General features: G+C 38.0%; 2 protein-coding genes across 2 annotated transcripts; one reads left to right on the forward strand and one right to left on the reverse strand.

The window, feature by feature from the left end:
• Nucleotides 1–958: 958 nt before the first annotated feature.
• LOC130564840 (protein NLRC3-like) lies at nucleotides 959–15366 on the forward strand. Its single transcript, XM_057351252.1, has 7 exons — nucleotides 959–1105; nucleotides 5218–5294; nucleotides 5410–7272; nucleotides 8874–9047; nucleotides 10409–10582; nucleotides 11319–11492; nucleotides 12619–15366. The coding sequence occupies exons 2-5, from the start codon at nucleotides 5236–5238 to the stop codon at nucleotides 10572–10574; spliced, it is 2262 nt and encodes a 753-aa protein (XP_057207235.1). The 5' UTR covers nucleotides 959–1105; nucleotides 5218–5235; the 3' UTR covers nucleotides 10575–10582; nucleotides 11319–11492; nucleotides 12619–15366.
• A 1108-nt stretch (nucleotides 15367–16474) lies between these two features.
• On the reverse strand, nucleotides 16475–21207 carry spsb4b (splA/ryanodine receptor domain and SOCS box containing 4b). Its single transcript, XM_057351273.1, has 3 exons — nucleotides 19508–21207; nucleotides 17834–18675; nucleotides 16475–17489 (listed from the first exon to the last, which is right to left on the reverse strand). The coding sequence occupies exons 2-3, from the start codon at nucleotides 18552–18554 to the stop codon at nucleotides 17371–17373; spliced, it is 840 nt and encodes a 279-aa protein (XP_057207256.1). The 5' UTR covers nucleotides 18555–18675; nucleotides 19508–21207; the 3' UTR covers nucleotides 16475–17370.
• Nucleotides 21208–21284: the final 77 nt, after the last annotated feature.

Below are 21284 nucleotides of genomic sequence, written 5' to 3' on the forward strand. Positions count from 1 at the left end.
GGAAAGAACGGAAAATTGTGGGAGGGGGGCCCTTGGAGGTAACTGGCCCCGGGGCCCTTTGAAGTCATAATCCGTCCCTGCCTGGGACACGCTCCCCTGGGTGGCAAAACACCCAGCAAAATGGCTGAGGAGAATTGTAGAAACAAAGAAACCGGAACTAAAACACGCAATTATTTGCTGAAATTACAAGTAGCTGGACTCGACGGTCATCCTTACGACTTCCCTATGATAACAAAGGAATCTGGTGTTCCTGGACACTGAAATGTTGCGCGGGATTGCATTTCCTGACATTGTAAGCAGTCATTTTGCGGAGTGTTTTTGCCACCCACTCTGGTGTTGCTTACTTGGTAAAATGACGACAAGTCCATACCCTCTATTCATAAAGAGTAGGCGTGAAATACCCGGGTGGTGTACCCGAGATTTGGACATGCGTATACTAATGTTGCGACCGAATACGCCTACTTACCTACTATGTAGTAGGAGAAAACAGTACTTGAACGGAGTAGTATGTCCGAATCGTCAGTGTTTATAAAAGAGTAGGCGAGAAATTCCCGGATGGCTTACTGGCCAGCAAACAATGACCTGGCGGTCCACCGGCGCTTTTTTGCGGCACAGATTCAGGGGCCTGACACAGTCGGACCACTGTCGACAAGCCGATCAATGTAAAAATGCTGTCAGTCTGCCAGCTTTTTTTGGGTGGCACGCCACCAGCGGCTTGCTGCCGCTGGGCCTCTGTTGGTACAGCAGTGGCAAACTAATAGTTTCTTCTGAGCTCTTACAGGAAATTTTTATAAATATTTATTTATTTTTGTGTACAGTCAAAGGAATCTTAAGAATGTTATATACTGGCTAAATAGTTATTTAATACAGCCTAATAGTTATTTAACAAAAGCAAAACTTTTCTGTTAAATAAAAATGCTATTAATTTGCAATTGTAGCCTAATGCTGCGTGACTTTTACTTGTATTAATGGGTGTGCGTTGCGAGCTGAACCTTCGTGTGGCATTCATACACTGGAGCGAAGGGAGTTACCGTGGAAACGGGGCGGCACCAGGAACTGACTAGCAGTAAGCTTTGTTTCTCGCGGTTTTCTTCAGTGTTTTCAGGTAAGTTTAGTCACTCAAATCACACAAATAATACACACAACTGTTGTTGACACGTTTCTGTTGAATATTTACTTATTTATTTACTTAGAAATGGTTTTATGTCTTCAAGAAAAAAGTCTGTTAGCATCTCAACCGTTTTCTGAGAGGCAGGCTAATGTTAACTATAGCTTGAACGCTTGTTTCCGAAAGTTTGGGCATTTAATAACGTCTTTATTTGTAGATGGGAGGTTTTGAAAGCATTGTAACTGTTGTCAAGCGATTATTGGATGTATTGTACCTAAAATATGCGAAGTACTGTTAACGTTACTTACATTGAGCATAGAAATTTGCTGCAGCTAATTCAAGTGTGTTTTGATGTTTTATCGTGAACAGATGCGGTCAAAACGTTGTTATAAATAACACCAATAGTAGAGCAGAACGTTGAGATTTCAACATTTCTGAAGGGAGTTACTGACACAGAGGTGCTTAGGTGAGTTGAGAAAGCTCATTAAATCTTTTTCACAACATATCACCATGCATCTATTTACCATACGTTTTATTCCTTTTTTTAAAAAAAACAGTTTATACAGTTATTTTAAGGTTTTGACATCCAAACGTGAGTGGCATTGTATGAGCAATATTAAATGAATAAGTTAACTTAAAAAAAATAAATTCTGTTATTTTAAGAAATAGTTTTTGTATATTTTCTGTTTACTATCCTTTTTGTTTTCCATGCGCGTGAGTTTAGGGTCCATTTAAACTCCATAGTTTAATGACTGTTGAAAAGACGTCAACGGATAATTATTCACAAGATCATTTTAATCAGGCGGTTTTAACGGATACACTTTAGCGCAATTCAACTTTCTAATCACCTTTCATAAACAAATAATTACAAAACACAAATAAGTCCTAAACCAATTAATTACTAAAATTAAATTACTTATTTATCCAAACGAAAAATGAAGAGACGTGTAAAGTTAAACGAGAGCATGGTCGGATAACATTGGATAACGTCCATGTTAAAACATACTTGGCACATAAAAACACAGATGAGATTTACTCGGGTTGTTCTTAATACTACAATATGCATATTTGAGACATCAACCAATAGGCAGAATTCAGACAAAATAATAATTTGTAGCAGTTTACAGTTAAGTTTGTTTCTGTTACAAAAATATCATTCCATTGGCATAATCATTCTTCACAATGGGAAGTGTGGATGGGCCTGTTATTGCCAAAATTAATTTTTTGGTCAAGTCTAGTTGTAAATTGTATTATTCCGTGCACTCGTTTAGAACGTTTTGATACCTGTGGATGTTACCTGTTGAATATTCTTACCCATGGATGTTACCTGTTGTTTATATACCCACCTGTGGATGCTGTTACCCCGGGGGCCTGTACCATGAATGTAGCTGAACAAACTCAGGGTTACAGGATTAGTTTTGGGTTGACAAAACCAAACCAACAGTATCAGCCACGGAGTAATATGTTTCTACTGTCTACGCAAGACAGAACGGTTTCAGAAACACTGATGATTGCGTTAATGCGCAAGTTAAACGACTATAACACGCATTTACTGTAGTATAGCCTACTAGCAAGGTAAATACTACAGTAATAATAATATACGATGTATGTGTCTAATATGTGTTCCCACGCACAGTGGATGAAAATATCCTCCCTTATATTATTTATCATTTAGTTTACCTTTATTAATGAGGGTGAAGCATTTGATGAAGAGAAACTATCTGTGTGCTCTGACAGAGTTAAAGAGATAAATGTACTGTAGGCTACTATTCAATATGGCACACGTGTGAATGTGAAGATTTATATTTTACGTTACTGGTGTCTCTGTTATTGTAGAACATTTCACAACTTTCCCCAGAAACTGGAGTGTCTACCTCCATAGGTTACAGAAGAAATGTGAACAAAATACACTACACTCTAAAAGAAATCCTTAAAATAGGGCACAATATACTCTATTAATATGAAGGAATTTTCCATATTAATTTTTTACAGTTGTTTTACCTGTATTTTACATTTTGCACTGCATTAAATTACATTTTAGCATTAATGGAAACTTGATTTTTTTAAAAAAGGATTAAAATAGCTGTGTTAAAAGATATGTGATATCACCTGTGGTTTTGTCTGTATCTTACTGCAGCTGTTTAATAGAAGGCTTTTTTAGTGGACAAATATAAATGTCCTAACACAGTGAAACTAAAATTGTTCCTAGATGTTCTGCATCACAGACAAGAATGTAAAAAATGCAATGCTAAGAAATACATATTGTGTGTACAGTAAAAGAATGGAAAATAAATCCATTCCATGTGAGTGTAAGGGAAAGCCAGCAAATGTTATCTCTAAAATCAGATTTTAACACTAGTAACCATTGTATTTGATTTTATATTTGTAATATAAATATAAATTTATATTTTATATATTTTTATATTAGTATTTTTATTGTATTACACATTATTAAAAGTAACTTGCCATTGTAACACGCGCTGTGTTGCGTCACTTATATGTAAATTTACTCGCAGCTGATTGGTTCCGTTTTGGTGCGAGATCTCTAATTTAGATCATAACCTGACTAATCCAGAGAAACCTGTTGAGCGAGATATAGTGAGTTTAGTTTGAACATTTGAAAATGTTTTTATACTCTTCTGTGAAGGAGAAAACATAATCCATTAACACAAAGAGAGAAACTGTAAGTATGTTTTAATATTTGAGTTCACTGGATTATTTACAGTTTTACCTGTAAACATAATGAGTGAATTTATTCCTGATTTCATGTGTAATAGTTCGAATCTGATTAAAGCGTTTGTAATAGTTTCTCTGCAATGTTTTTATTTCTCTAATAAACCGTATCGTAGGGCTGTGCCGATAAACGATATCATATCGAATCGCGATAGAATGTATTTCAAAAACGATGATAAGCTATTGGCATTTTGACTCGATATGGATTAATTTTACAGTCTAACAGAACGCAGAAATAAACGCAACAACAGTCAGTCAGCGTACAGCTTTTATCATGCGCGTCAAAGTACAAAGTCCATTTCATACTGCACTTGGCAAAGAAAACTCATCATGAGGAGGAAAACATTACTGGAAGCTGAAACAAAGGTGAAACTAACCTCGAGTTGTCATTACGCGGTTTATCAAGTGTCTTATTTTTTTTCGCAATCGCCGGTTAAACAAAACCAACTTGAGGCGCAATTGCAAGCGAGTTACTTCGAAACTCAAGCACAAACGTTTTTATATCCATCGTTAACATACCTGCTAACATGAGCTGGTGCATATGAAACAAACCAGCGCTGCCCTGTACAGATTAGAGAGAACCTTGTATGTAAGATGCTTGCATGATTAAAGAAATGTACTACAGTTTTTGTGAGATGTCTTTAAGGTTCACTGAATACATTGAATGAATCCCACTACTCGAGCAAGACATTATTGCAGCGTTATGTATGTGCGCAGGTGCTGAGCCAATAGCGTTCGAATGTACTCAGTAACGGAGCTCTTTCATTGGTTGAATGTACTGAATGAACACTCCCTTTACTTAACGAGTCATTTGAGTCAAAATGAGACTGAATGAACTGGTACATGTTGTTTATGGCCTAATATCCTCTGTGTTGCAACAGTGCATTCATTTAATTGAATTTTAACTGGTTAAAGGTTAACTTTTGTTAATAAACTGTATTTAAAATAGATTCTTTTAAATACTGTTTTTTAATTAAATATATATCGAAATAAATATTGTTATCGATCAATATAGAAAAAAACTATCGAGTTTACTTTTTTGCCATATCGCCCAGCCCTACCGTATCGTATTAAGAGAGTATCATCTCATTTCTTTTTAAGTCTTTCATTAAAAATCAATCGGTTTAGTATTTCAATGAATACACAAGTTTTTAAATGTTGTTTGTTGTTTTTCAGCAGCTATTTTGATTTTAGAATTCCTGTATCTAGTTTTTATCCTTAAACACACATGAATATTCATATTTTCATGAGCTGATTGTGGTGGTGTTTTCTGTCTATCGCCAGAGTGAATTGTGTGAGATATCCAGATAAACTTAATTCCTTAATTATGTGTGTGATGATGTTGTTTGATTGTGATGTGAATGTTTTGTTTTCAGTTGCACTGAATGTGAAACATGAGTTCTGATGCAGATCAGGTGGAGGGAGGATTTTCCTCCAACTCTGAACACATCAGGTAACACACAAACATGACCAGAATATCATTTTTAAACCTTTTTTTGACAGTGTAACCCTAGTCATTAAAAACAATTACTTTTTTAACAATAAGTTATTATTTTTCATATTTACAGACCACACCAAACAGAGGCTGGAGGTGACGATGTGAAATCCCAAAAGAAACCAAACATGACTGAGGTCTATAAATCAAATCTGAGGAAGAAGTTTGAGTGTTTGTGTGAGGGAACATCACATGAGAGAATCCCAACTCTGCTGAATGAGATCTACACAGAGCTCTACATCACAGAGAGTGAAAGTGGAGAGATCAGTAATGAACATGAGGTGAGACAGATTGAGAGACAATCCAGGAGAACAGCAACAGAGGACACACCGATCAAATGCAACGACATCTTTAAAGCTTTACCTGCACAAGACAAACCCATCAGACGTGTGCTGACAAAGGGAGTCGCTGGCATTGGAAAAACAGTCTCTGTGCAGAAGTTCATTCTGGACTGGGCTGAAGGGAAAGAGAATCAGGACGTCCACCTCATATTTCCACTTCCTTTCAGAGAGATCAATCTGATGAAGAACCAAACACTCAGTCTTTTACATCTTCTTCATCTTTTCTTCCCTGAGACAAAAGAAATGGAAATCTCCAGCGGTGAATATAAAGTGTTGTTCATCTTTGATGGTTTGGACGAGTGTCGCGTGTCTCTGGATTTCCACAGCAGTGTGAGGTTGTGTGATGTCATTGAATCAGCCTCAGTGGACGTGATCCTGACAAACCTCATGGCGGGGAATCTGCTTCCCTCCGCTCTCATCTGGATCACCTCCAGACCAGCAGCAGCTGATCTCATCCCCTCTGAGTGTGTTGATCGAGTCACAGAGGTACGAGGCTTCACTGACAAACAGAAGGAGGAATACTTCAGCAAGAGAATCAGTGATGAGAGTCTGAACCACAGAATCATCTCACACCTGAAGTCATCCAGGAGCCTGTACATCATGTGTCACATCCCAGTGTTCTGCTGGATTTCAGCCACTGTTCTAGAGAGAATGTTGAGTGAAGCAGAGAGTGAAGGAGAGATCCCCAAGTCTCTCACTCAAATGTACACACACTTCCTGATCATTCAGACACACATCAAACTTCAGAAGGACTATGAGAAGAAAGAGCAGAATGATGAAGACATGATCTTCAAACTGGGCAAACTGGCCTTTGAGCAGCTTGTGAAAGGCAATGTGATCTTCTATGATGAGGACCTGAGAGAGTGTGGCATTGATGTAGCAGAAGCATCAGTGTACTCAGGATTGTGCACTCAGATCTTCAGAGAGGAGTTTGGCTGGTATCAGGGGAAAGTTTACTGCTTTCTTCATCTGACCATTCAGGAACATCTCGCAGCTCTTTATGCTCACATCTCTTTCATAAACAACAACACAGATGTGTTCAATACAACTACCCAACTAACTCAAGGAGAGAAGCTTTCAGTATCTGTCATGTTACAGAGAGCTAAAGATAAGCTTTCAATATGTGACCTGCATCAGAGAGCTGTAGATGAAGCTCTACAGAGTAAAAATGGACATCTGGATCTTTTTCTTCGTTTTCTTCTGGGTTTGTCGCTGGAGTCTAATCAGAATGTTCTACAGGGTTTCATGACTCAGACAGTAAGAAGCTCTCACAGCAATGAGAAAACAGTCGAGTATATCAAGAAGAATATCAAGAGCACTCGCTCTCCAGAGAAATTCATCAATCTGTTTCACTGTCTGAATGAACTGGGATATCGTTCAATTGTAAAGGAAATTCAACATCATCTGAAATCAGGAGCATTAAGTGAAGTCAAACTCTCTTCATCTCAGTGGTCAGCTGTAGCCTTTGTGTTGTTGACATCACAACAGGAGCTGCATGAGTTTAAACTGAAGGAATTTGTTCAACAAAACAAAGCTGAAAATCTCAAAGTTCTGAAGAAGTTGCTGCCTGTGATTTGTGAATCCAGATCAGTTCAGTAAGTGTGAACAGTCACTTCACTCTTAAAACATTATTCATGAAGAAAAGCCTCATAAATCTTCAGTATTGCAGATGTTCTTCAGTTTAGTGTTTAGATGTGTTTCTGTGTGTGTTTATTTACACATGGTACTCAACCAGAATAATTCATCTGTCGCTGCCATTCTCGCAGCAGCAGTTGTGTCGTTAATGTGTGTTTGTGTGTTAATGTTTACCGTTAAATGGCAGTTTATTCATAGACTTTCACTCGCCATGAGCTGACGCGTGAAGCCTATTGTCGAAACTGTGCCTCTCTCCACCAATGGGCTGGAGTTGATGGATTCAGGCGTATAAATAGAAAAGCTGTCTACAATATAAAAGTTCATTGAAATTCACAGGCACAAGTAAACAGTTATTTAACACTAGTCATAAATACAAACACTTGAAACGAGACGAGACCCATTCAGGAATTGCATTGTCATGAATGAAGCGTGATCTGTGTGAACGTGAATAATATAATGTTGAACATATCAGAATATTTATTAAAGTAAATTATTGAGGCAGATTAATAAATGAAAGCATGATGTACAAGAACGCCATCTGCCTGTCTGCTACAGAATGTGTTACTATTGTCAGTGATGTAACTCATCGCCATGACAACAGTTCATGTTTGTAAAATCACAAAACATAACTCAAACATTCAAGAAATTACAATGGGCTAGTTGCACAAGATGGCACCGGTGAGCTTTTGGGACGCCAGAGTCCGCAGACTAAATTACAGTCGTATAACACAATTTAATTTAATTTAATAACACAAAAAGTCAGATATTCAGCGCTCTCTCTGTTAATCCTCACACAAATAACCCCATCAACTGCAGTAGGATACCTCTGAAAACTACTCGTCTAAAAAACTCTGAGAAGTTGTGTATTGGCAACAAATTGACATTTAATTATTGTAATATGTTAAAGTCCCAGTGAAATTGAAAATTGCAATTCCTATTTTTTCGTTAAATATTGCAGCGTTTATTGTAAATAGCTTACCAATGTGGGTCATTATCTTTTTACAATGTATGTGCCCTCATAATCTTCAGTTAAAGTCCGAAAATGCTCTTCCTCCCTGTAGTGACTATTCATCTCGCATGATGTAAGTTAGATGGTTTGGCTGGAGCATCCGTTAACTCCTCCCCTTCAACAGTCAGCCTGCTGTCAGTTCCATTTCAAAATGCAACGGCTGTTTTTATGCATCCAATCAAATCGCAGTGTACTAACAAGCCACACCCATTATTTTTTCTCATTAGAAATTCCGTTTCACTCATAAATGCGTCAGAATACGGAAGTAAAAACAATCTCAACTTCCGGTTCACGGGCACCTTAATAACAGTCTCTGACAAAGACAAAATGAAAACATTTAAATATTTGTTGTCTAAACAAAAAATTCCTATTATGTTTTCAATAAGGTTTTATAAGTAAGAGAGAGAGATTTATATTGTTTATATATTTTTGTGTTGTTGTATTTCATATGTGTTAAACAGTATACTTATGTAGTTTTGAATAAAGCTGTGTTTATATCGTCTTCTGTGTTGTGAACTGAGAGAGTGAAGTGTGTGTTTTTGTTCTCTACAGATTGAGTTATTGTAAAATCACAGATGAAGGTTGTGCTGCTCTGTCTTCAGCCCTGAGATCAAACCCCTCACACCTGAGAGATCTGAATCTGTCCGAGAATAAATTAGGAGATTCAGGATTAAAGCAGATCTCTACTGTACTGGAGAATCCTCACTGTAAACTGGAGAAACTGGGGTAAGATCATCTCTGTGATAGTCACACATGTACTGAGGCTTACAGTAGTAGAAAACTTAAACTGTTTTTTAAACAAACACAGCAGAATATAGATAATATATAAAGTCCAAAAAGTGATGGGATCACAAGACCTTGTTTGCTGTAGAGCAGCAGTTCAAAAATCTTTATTTCAAAAAATCAAACACATAAAGAAACCAGGGCCTGTATTCTTAAAGCTTACCATAAACATTTCTAACTAGGAATCTTATCTCAAGAGTGATTCAGAGCAACTCGGGTAGAAGGAAAGACAAAAACGTTCATCTTAGTGAGGAGGCGGGGCTCACCCTGTTGCTTGGTATGACACATTCTTTTGAAGACTCCGATTGGTCGTCAAAGAAGGAGAAAAATAAGCGTTTATTACAAACCTCTTCCCTTTGAAATTACAGGCCTAATTTTTCCTATTAAATTTTTCCTATTTTACCCTAAACACACACTGTATGTTGTATATAGCCTATGTATAGCTATTCTTTATTTTTTAAACCCGAAACAAACACAGGGAACTTGGAACAACATTCAACAAATGACTGACACCAGACAACTGAAACACAAGTGCTTAAATACACAGAACTAACAAGATAACAAAACACACCTGGGAGAACTAATTAACACAAAAAAACTACAAAAGGACTACAGAACACGTGGCACAAACAGGAAGTAACATAAAAGCCCAAAATAACGGGAAACACAGAACAGATCGTGACAGATAGGGCTAAGAATAAGGAAAAATTGCTCCGCTCTTTTCAGTTTCACGGATTGCTGGCATGTCTATTTAAAGTCACCATGAAATGGAAGCCCTCTCAAAACTGACTGTCAATGATTTTCATGTATTTTTTAAAATATATTATATTATATATTATAGTATTATATACGTATTACAGAACAAGACTGCGAATTTACAAGAAAAACGGGAAAAACATATAATTTTACAGGGAAAACTGTTATTTTACGGTTTATTTCTGGTGCCCCAGCAGCCAGAATTTTTTTTTTTCACGGAATCTTTTAGAAATGTGGATTGCTGCTTGGAAACCAAATGATTGGAGATGCAGAATTACTATAGCTATTAGTAATTCAGAGATATAAATGCTGAAATACAGCAGACAAGGTTTTTTTTATTGTTGTGTTTTTTAAATGTCTATGAAAAAATTAACAGGCTAGTGTTGAGCCTGGAAATACAATAGATCTTTGCCTTCTCAATAATTATGACCCTGTCTGTGAAATCCAGGCTAAAGTCCCAGAATCAAATGATGAGATAAGAAGCATCAAAGTTTGATTTCAACCCTTAATTTCACTACAATTTATATCTTATGTATTATTCTCTACAGGTTGTGGATGTGTAATATCACAGCTGAAGGTTGTGTTGCTCTGACTTCAGCGCTGAGATCAAACCCTTCACACCTAAGAGATCTGGATCTGTCTGGGAATGATGTAGGAGATTCAGGAGTGAAGCTGATCGCTACTGTACTGAAGAATCCTCTCTGTAAACTTTAGACACTGAAGTGAGATCATCTCTCTGATAGTCACACATGCACTGGATCTTAAAACATGTTCTATATTCATGTTCAGGGGTGGGTTGGGCTTGGTATTTAGGAATGTCATAAAAAAACAAACAGCTTTATAATTGTATTGTCATCGTCTAAACATTTGATAACAAAAATCAACATCATTTCATTACTTTCAATTTGAGCTGAACTTTCCTTTTAAATCTTTATTTAAAACTTTTCATACAATGGTTGAGAGATCTTATCGGTGAGATAAAACTAAAGAAAGAAAGAAAAAAGAGTTTCTCTATTAGAATTTGTTGTTGAATGCATTTAACTTTTTCTAAATACGATTTTTATTGTAATAGGTTAACCACAACCAATAACCAAACTTTAAAATCCACACAGTTTAGCGGGACTTTCTGAAATGCTTCATATGAAACTTTGCATGTTGTATTTATATCTTGGGCTCATCAGATCATCTGTACATGGAAAACTTTATTTACAGAACAGCTCGGCTCTGTAAACAGTAACTCCCATCTTCTTTTATTCGATTGGTCACCTCACTTATTTTGACATTGAGGAGCGCTGTTAGACCACTGAGACGTTATAAAATGAATGATTACAAAGGTTACGTGTTAGCATTTTAATAATGAGATGAGGATGATGAATGTCATTCTGTGTAATATGTTTTTCATTAATGACATTCCTGCTGAACTGAGAGACTGAAGCGTGTGTATTGTTCACTCTACAGGTTGTGGAAGTGTAAGATCACAGATGAAGGTTGTGATGCTCTGACTTCAGCTTTGAAATCAAACCCCTCACACCTGACACATCTGAATCTGTCTGGGAATAATATAGGAGATTCAGGACTGAAGCTTCTCTCTGATCTTAAAGATGATCCACATTATAAACTAGAGACAGTGTGGTGAGTTGAACTCATTTAAATAAATGTTTCAACAGTTCAACATCTATAATAACTTAGTAAAGTAAATGGAAATGACTCTGGTGCTATTATAGGATAAGCGTAACTGTTTTAAGACAATTTTTATTTTCTTGATTTGCTTAGAAAATATTTCTACCCATCTTTACCCTTCTGTTTTTGGCAACTAAAAATAACAAAAATATTACTTGGTATAAGCAAACCTCATAAGTGTCATTAGGTTTTCTTAAATTGAAGCTCAACTGAAAAAAAAACGATACTTTGCAAACACACAAGCACATATGAGTTAACAATAATAAATTACAACAGTACATGTGAAGTGTGTCACAATGTCAATTGATCAGAAAACAATAAAAGAATAGGATGGCACAAGAATTCCTTGGGCAACTCGATGGCTGTGTCCGAAATAGTCCCCTATACCCTAATATTGTGCACTATTTGAGGGGACATCCATTTTTAGTGGACATCCATTTTTAGTGGTGTCCGAATTCATAGTGGACATTATTGAGTGCACTCATTCAATCCCATGATTCATCATAATAACGAGTGTACTGCCAATGTACACTCACGGCTAGCTGCTAGCCATCTATCGTGACGCTCGCGCTGAATGAATTCCCGCGTCTTGGCGGAAGATGGCGCCCGCAGCGTTTCCGGTGCACCGAGTGTCCGAATTTACTCACTCGTTTTCACCCGCTCCTTAAAGTGGACTATATTAGTGAACTAATGTAGGGAATAGTGAATGAGGGTATAGTGGGCGATTTCGGACACAGCCGATCTTTACTCCAATCCGAACTCTCTTCCATTCTGTACACACACTTGTTTTACTCTCCATTTCCTTGTGTCACATCTCCCCTAGTGTTAATACATTGAAACAACAATTGATATAAACAAGTGTACCATTGAACACACTTGATGTTTTGAATGTCTGTTCACTTCGGGACTGTTCACTTCTGGATCGCAGCGTTGAGTTGATTGTGTTCAAGTGAATCATATAGGACACATTACTGATTCATATAGTGCTAATGTTTGTTGTGAAGTGTTTCTAAAGTTTATCTCTTGATCTGACAGTGGTGATGTTCATTTAGTGACCATCTTTGTGTTTCTCTTTTAGGCCTGACAGATGAGTAAGGTGTGTGATTAAAGGTGTCTGTGTGACACACAGTCAACACAGACTGAAGACACAATAACACCTCACACTGATAACACTGATAATCCACACATTCAGTTTAATAATCCAGTGATACTGTAGTCTTGGGTCTGAAGTTTAATGTGACAATACAGTCTAGAATAGTGCATATATAGTGTGTGATTACACTAAGAAATGAACAGACATGTACATAGATTATTATGTGGGTGACACACTTTAATCAACAAATAAAACAAATAAATTCATCTGTCATGACATGACATTGTGTGTGGTGCGCAGTGGCGCAAAAATGGGGTTTGCAGTATATGCGGTGCATGGGGCGCCGCACAAGGGGTTTTCTTAAAGTTTTTTTTAATAAAACGTTTAGCTGTTAAATCTCCCACTATCACGCATATGCTAGTTGTCGGGTTCTTCATTAAACGTCGGACGCGTTTTCCCAGGCCCGTGTTCTTTATATAACGCGATCAGATGCGTCCTCTGCAAACAGCGCGCAGCACAGAGCACAGGAGAGATTGCGTGATGATTGACATTATGACAGAAACAAGAGCGCAAAAAAACGTTAAAAAATAATTTCTTCGTTCAATGTAAGTGAGTTTGTCTTTGTTTTACTGTAATGATGTGTTTTCAGAAAATGTGAACCACAAACTAAAAATGTTTTAAACGGTTCTCTAATTGAAGGGGGGCTGGGGGGCTCCGGGACCCCCCATAAGGCATTAGGGATCCCCCATAAGAGGTAAAAAATAGACTTAGGGGGTCCCTCAGATATTTTTATTTGAGTAAAAATGATAATGACAAATGTAATTAAAGTCATGCAATGGATATGGTTAATTTCGTGAACTAATTATTTACAATAATTTATATTAAGTTTGTTTATGGGCTAGTTGTCTTGTCTATTTACATTTTAAACGCCCCGCCCCACGTCTGAAGACCGCTAAGCGCAGGACATAGTTGACATGACTGCTTGATAACAATAAACCTCCACTCGCAGTCGGGAAGAGAAAGTCTACTAGTTCTTCTTTTTTGAGGGGTAATTTTCTCTCTCTATATCTTTCCACTATATTTATCAACTCCATGTTGGGGCTTTTGTATTTCTTGTGTAAATTATTATTATTAGGCCTGGTTCTGGGGTGATAGAGATCTCGATGAAGATGAGTGACATCTTAATTATAAAGGGAGTGCCCGTTGCGCGATTTCTGTGCTATAGATAATCCATTCAGAATTGTATAAACTTGTTTTTCATGCTTCTAATACCAACGGCCACATACACCCTGCAACGTTTCGGGAATTACATCAGCATATAAATGCGGGATTCACTCTTGAAATAGCTTTGATTGACATATTGATAGCCATAGTTAATTCCTGAATAAAGCAGACTTTTGGACTGAAATGGTTGATTAGTCTGCTGACTGACAGACTCTCTCATAAAAGTAAACATTCAAACATAAAAACATTCAAAAGTAATTTCTGTTCACAAAGCCTGCATTGATTTGATCCAAAATACAGTAATAGAAGCCTGTTCTTTTATGTTAGCCTGTTTTTAATAAATAGTATATAGGTATGCATATTATGATCAAATATATTGTGTATAATTGTATATTGCGAGACTAACCCCCACCCCCACCAAAAAAAGTCTTATGGTGGGGACACCCCATAAGACTTGATTCAATTTGAGCACTGGTTTTAAAGCAAGGGGAAAAATGTATTTGCTTTATAATGTCTGTTATCAGTCTTATTTCGTTTTTCAATAAAAGTTTAATTATAAAGTTTCAGTAAAAGTATGTTTAACATAGGCTGTTTTATTGTTGTGTTTTTATTCAATATTAATGAACCACAAACTAAGCATTCGTTTTAAAGTAGGCCTAAGTGGGAAAGAACAAAGACCTTTTGTTTATTTGTGTTATACAATGCGAGTATGTCATGTGATACGTATTATTAGTTTTGGTAATAATGAATAATGTTAATAATACTTTTTGTTTAAGGAAAGGGAATCATCTAAATGTCTAACATTGAAGATCAAAATAAGTTTATAATTCACTGGGAACATTTCCTCACCTGCACATCTCCGGCTACAACTCGATTGTTACTTATATTTGGGATATTTAAAGACGTTTTATTTTTTAAAACTGGACAAGCTTTTTTGTTAAAGGTTTTAAATTTCAAAATTCTAGACTACATAAGTGAAACTCACCTTTCGAAGTATACAATAAATAGCCTTATTTGGGGTTTTATTTAGTTATTATAAGCAAAAGATCAAATTAAAAATTGTTTAGCCTGTTAACAGATTAATAAAAAAACAATCGTCCGATTATACGATTATTAAAATAATCGTTAGTTTCAGCCCTAATTTATTGTGTATGTCTGAACATAAACTTTATGTACTTTTACTACTTTTGCTCCTTTGTTTCATTAGTTTTCAGATTGTTATTTGTCTTTTCAGAATTGTGTATCTGTTACACTGTGAAGCAGTTGGAAAAGTGTTTCTGTAAAAGGAAACCTTTATGCTTCTGTTATAGATGCAAATCTGATTGTCACCTTCACATGATGTAAAATATAACTAAAATGACTCCAAAGGTAATATACAACTTGTCTGCGGATTTTTTATTTGTTGTGTGTTTTCTATATTGGGGTGGGGATCAATACTGATCTGGCATACCCCTCAGAAAATGTGCAGTTTGTGCCCTTGTGTGGTGGAAGAAATACATTCTGGAATCATTAAAGTAATGGCTTCGTATTGACATTATTATTGTTTATTTAGTATGATTTTACTTTGGAAAAAAAGTGAACCAAAATCTCCTTACAACACAATTAATCAAGTGTTCTACAACAGGAAGTTTTCTAAATGTGAACAGAATTCCACAGAATTCAATCAGAAGATCACATCAAATCTAAACCAACAAATTTGTTATAGGCTATCCATCTGTTCGTGACCGCCATCGGTGATAGAACATGCTGTACATGATGCCAAAAACTGTTAGATCTGATAGAATTAAAACCATCTTGTTCCCCTGATTTATGTAGATCCCATAGATCAAAGATCCAGCCCAGTTTCACAGATCACTCTTCACCCCAGATAGCACAGGTACATCTGTAAGATGTCTGCTAAAGATCTGGAGATCTGGAAATCATCTGCTGTGTAAAAACATCTGCTAAACATCTTAGAAAGAGCTGTTTTACATCCATTCTAAATCATACACATCTTACAGACATCTTCTAGAGGTCTATCTGACAGCAGACGTCTCAGAGATGTAGGGCAGATGAGCAAACAGCATCTGCCAGATGTCTTGCAGATGAAAATGCAGATATCAAATAGATGTCTGCCAGATGTACGTGTGCTATCAGGGATCAGGAAATAATGACTAAATCTGTACTCAAAATATCAACTCTGTTGTGAGTTAATGCTTCAGATCAACCATGAGGCAGATACAGAGATGAAGGGAAGAGCAGACAGGAGACGAAGTGGTGATGGAATAAAATGAGCAGAGTTTGTTGAATAATCTTAGTTGCGTTTCGATGCTGTCTAATTTGGGGCCCAATCCCGATTTTATTGTACACGGGGAAGGGTTGAAAATATTCCCCTAAGAAATGGGACACCACTACTACGTTGTTACAGGAGATACGGCAAAGATACCACCGTCAGCTGGTATCCGTATCTTCATAGGGGTTCTTTTTTTTGTTCACTGCTGAATTTGGGGCCAGGAAAAATGGTTGGAAGAAATGAATCAAATTTTTACTCTTCACGTGGTTTTGTTTCATTTTTGCTACACTAATAGTTATGAAAAGAACAGCGACATCTAGCGGTGTATAATATGACGTGCCAGGACAAGCAGATCACAATATTTTATTTGCCACTGCACTGTCTTTACATTATAAATCTCTGAAAACCCATTTAATAAATATTTAAAATGTGTCAAGCTGTTACAATATGAAAACTGCTTCACAATACTTTGCCAAATGGCGAAACATGCATTACATTTGTTAAGAGTGTCCTTAGAAATGTGTTCAGAATTTTGAAAGCAGAAACATTCAAACAATGTTAAAAGTGGGTATTCTTGACATCAGAAAGAGACGGATCATTTTGTTTTGTTTATTCATAATTCAAAGGTCATAAAAGAACAAAGTTGTGTCCAACATCATATAAAAATCAAGCCTGTAAAAATCAGCCTCATTCACGCTTCAGCAGTTTACAGAAAGTAGCAATACTCAAGTTCAGATGCTAAAAACATTTGAGAACCAACTGAGTCAAGCTTCATCATCTCCAACTAAACACAAGCAACAAACGCTTTCAAAGATCTCAGGCACTGAAACACATATATTAAGGGCCTCTGTTCTGGTTACACACCCAGTAACAAAAAGCTTTAGTTGAAACGGCCACAAAATCATCTTTAGTCTAAAGTTACACTGCATCCACATGAAGAAATCAGGCTCTTAGTGTTAAGATTAAAACATGTGAAGAGGTCAGTTTGTGAAAGTTATTTCCATGGAAGACATGAACTTGTCTCGCACACAAACACACTTTCCTAACCTCCGCAGATAAATCTCCAATAAAATCATTGGTTAAAACCTGATACTTTTCCTCTGGCGAGTCATTTCTGTAGCGTCCATCTCTAACACGCTCTACAGACGTCTGTGCACAGCACAAAGCTTCTCATGACATCACTGATTCTGTGTTTAGTCTACAGAGCCCAGGTGATATTTATCTGTGTGCTTTGGTGTCTCTCATTGGTGCTGCAGGAAGTTTTTGAGCGTCTGGCAAATCTGGATGTGATGAATCCGCTGTCGACCCAGAGCCTGCCGGGCTGCCCGTCTGCAGAGCTCCATCAGGGGCAGGGGTTCGGCTGTGGGGCAGATCAAAGGTCAAGTTAGGGTCAAAGAGCAGGATGTCAGATTAGCACCCAGACACGTTCTCAAATCTTAAAGGGAAAGTTCATCCAAAATTCTGTCGTTTATTCACCCTCATGTGGTTCAAAACTTGTATTTGACTCATTTCAGTGGAACACAAAAGAAGATATTTTTTGAGAAATGTCTCAGTAGTTTTGTGTTCATAAAATGAAAGTCAATAATGATACTAACATTCATCAGAAGAATATATTTTGTGAAAGAAAAGAAAACGGGGAAAGCAATACAAAACTGAACAACAATAGGGTGAGATTATAATAATAATAATGTGAGATATACGTACGGTCCAGTCCGTTGATGTAGGTCATGGTGACCTCGCAGTGACCCCACACGGCACTGACGATGGGGTACAGCCTCTTTCCTTTCAGCCCATGAAACGCTACGCCCAAGTAATTCCCGTCAGCGCAGAACCCGAGCGTTCCCTCGTCCATGTCCAGCACCACCAGAATCTCCTCCGGCACGGAGAACGTCCCATCCTCATCCTCATCCTCGATGAATTTAGGGTAAGATGGCACAGTTCCACTCTGGCTCTGACTCTTCCTGTCGTGGTAAAGTCTGCCGCGGCCCAAATCCCAACCCCACGACTCTGCGTCGCTGCCAGCCATGGCACAATACCCCACAGCCCTTAAAGAAGCCAGAGAGGTGGCGACACCGACCACGGCGTGCGTGCCACGCTGTCGCACGGGCCAGCGGAGGGTCCAAGCGTGAAGCCCACAGGTGAAGCCCACTTTTCCCCGTACGCAGTCAGTGCTCTGGGCCACCGGGTGGCGGTGGAACGTTAAGCGATCGTCATCCTTGATGAACAGGTTGAGGGAGCGGTCGTCTGGGTTCCAGGCGTGGTGAAGCTGAACATCTGGTCCCGCCGGTGGCATATCCAAGAGCAGCTCCACACGGGGAGGTAGTGGGACCCCGCGGCTACGGAGCGACCCACATGCCGGTCGGTAAGCCAGCTCACCTGTCTCCGGCTCATCTGCAGACTTCACACCCGACACCCTCTGCCCCATCACGGCCCGGACACGGGCATCAACAACAACAGCCGGGGTTACCTCATGAGCAGGACGGTAAAAGAGTGCGTCAGCCAATCAGACGAGGCAATACGGCTCCATGTCAGAGGAGCGGTCCAGACTGAGAGAGAGAGAAAGAAAGAGTTAGGACAAGTGTAAACTACTGGACGAGTTTCAAAGCATCAAAACAAAAACAGGCATATTAAAATAACACGCACTAAAAAAAGAAAGCATTAGAAAGTGGCTTTAGAGAAGGTTCTCTAGCCTGAAATGAGTTTTCACAGCATCTGACTCTCACACTCCCCTGGGATATCAAGAGAAATCACAGTGATCCTGAGAGGAGATTCACAGGACCGTGTAGATCGGAGGTAAATATTCCCTCATGAGCTACAAACAAAGAAGCTATAGAACGTTCTTCCTCACCGAATCAATGACAGAAACACGCAATAAATACCAACAAGAGCAAACCCAGACTGTGCTGAAAGTCAGTCCAGGAACTCACGAATATAAAAAAGACACATTTCCCGTAAAGGCCTCAGATAAAGAGCCCGACTCATCTCAGCACTACTGTTACAGACACATGATCCCAAGAACACACTTACAGAAAACAAAACAAAAAAGCAGACCCGTCTAAACCAAACAAAATTCTTACATATACAAATATATATTGTTCAAACTAGATTCAACTAACAAAAACAATAAACAGAAACAATTATCGAGACTACACAAGATAATACATTAGCAGAGTCTGATCTTATTCTCCACGTATCGTCCCCTTCAACAAAGAGCAAGAAAAACATAATAAGTGAAATGAAACAGACTAAAACACAAAAAAGACCTGTCGTCCCTCTCCAACACTCCTTCATGTGGAGCATTCCTCACTCACGCTCATACGGTGGTGAATCCCTGAAAGAAACTTTGGTGCAAGTGTGAATAACTGAGCAAACACTCACCTTCTAGATCACACCCGCACTTCAGGAAGATCTGCCACGGCGATACGTTTTATTACACTTCTGCAGAAAGAGACTTTAGATTTTATTTTCCACAGTTCATGGGTGAAAATAAGGTTGTCGTTTTGATTTTCATGTTGTAGTTCATACCGATTCCAAAGAAAGGACACAATATAAAATAGTAATTTCGCACACCCTTAAATAAGTATTACTTTTATTTAAAGCAATTATTCACTGTTGTCAGCGAACTAAAAGCAGTGAGCAACCAGTGAAGTTCAAAAGGTCAACAGAGTTCAGGTCAATGATAAATGAAAGACCCCTGCAGCAACAGTCTGATGTTTGTGTTTCCGTGACGACCGCGTCCTCTGTTTGAACTCAATGCACAAAAAAACAGACCGAGATGAAAAAAAGAGGAAACAGCTCTGGACACTTCCTACTTCTCTCTCTCGTTCTGAGCATGCTCACAACAGCGATCCGTGTGTGACCTCATCTGAAGGGGGAAATGACAGTGAGGGAGTTTCTGAAGAAATAAAACTACACAGAAAATGTGGCCAGAGCCGGTCTGGATCACCAGGCGATTCTGTTGAGCGGCCATTCAAAACATCCTCATGGTTCAAATAGTTTTTCTGTGACTTTTCATGACATTCACTCAAGTGTCTGAGAGTCACTGTACACATACAGATTTAGTATGTTTAAAATTAACTTGAACGATAATAAAATAAACAAAATGTGACATATGCCTCTAACAAACCTCTTTACATGTAAAGACAAAGTACATGTATATGTCAAATACACGTTTGTCTGTCTGTCCGAGTGCTTGTTTGCATAAGGGTTAGACCAAAGTATTTATAATGAATAACGAACATATGCTAATTCTATGAGGGAAGGGAAGTGGCCATGATTTCAAAAGACTTTTGACACATTAGACAAAGAGAGTGAAAGAAACTTTTGTTTTTCATTTTTTCATTCAGTTTGTCATTGTTTTACTGATTAGTTCATATATTTCACAATATTTAGAATCTGTGCCAGATAAACACAACGGTAGGTCAGAACATGATGAGTTTATCTCCGAACCTCTTTCAGTCTCGACCTTTCAACATAATGAAAAACGGCAAACAAACCCATTTACACTGTCAAAACACTGAAACGCTTGTGTGTGTGCGCATTACCATGACACAATTTCTGCCAGATGGTTTTAAAAATGAGGCGTATCACATAGATGATTTTTAAAACACCGCTCGGAAACGATATATTAAAAAAATGCAACATTGTATCAATGTAACACAACACAAACAAACCAGCCACGCGCTGGATCTACTTACTCTCGCGAGAATCCCACGCAGCTTCAGTTCGAACAAAGACGCGCTTCTCGAGTTCCTGTGGGTTTATGCCGCTCTACTGCGCGCGTAAATATATAAATACTATCATGTATTAAAACAAACTTTAGCGAGAAACGATCGTGACTGCGTGCTGTCGTTCACTTCCAGCGGGGAGGAGCTTTACGCGCGTACGGCTTTTGTTCCGCGAGATATTTTGTGGGCGACGTCACGCGAAGCCGGCGAGCGCTGATTGGCCACGTAGGCGAGTGGGCGGTGAGGAGTCGCCAGAGTCACGATTAGACTAGACGTAAATAAATAAACAGATATTTTGTAAAACACTTGTAGTTAAATAACAATTTAATCATTGTTTTACTTTAAATTACCTTGCTATTTTTATTAGTATCTATATTATTTTAGTTTTTACATACACTTAAAAACCGCAACAAAATGTTGCATCGACT

The sequence above is a fragment of the Triplophysa rosa genome, linkage group LG14 (assembly GCF_024868665.1).
Source record: "Triplophysa rosa linkage group LG14, Trosa_1v2, whole genome shotgun sequence".
Classification (NCBI taxonomy): domain Eukaryota; kingdom Metazoa; phylum Chordata; class Actinopteri; order Cypriniformes; family Nemacheilidae; genus Triplophysa; species Triplophysa rosa.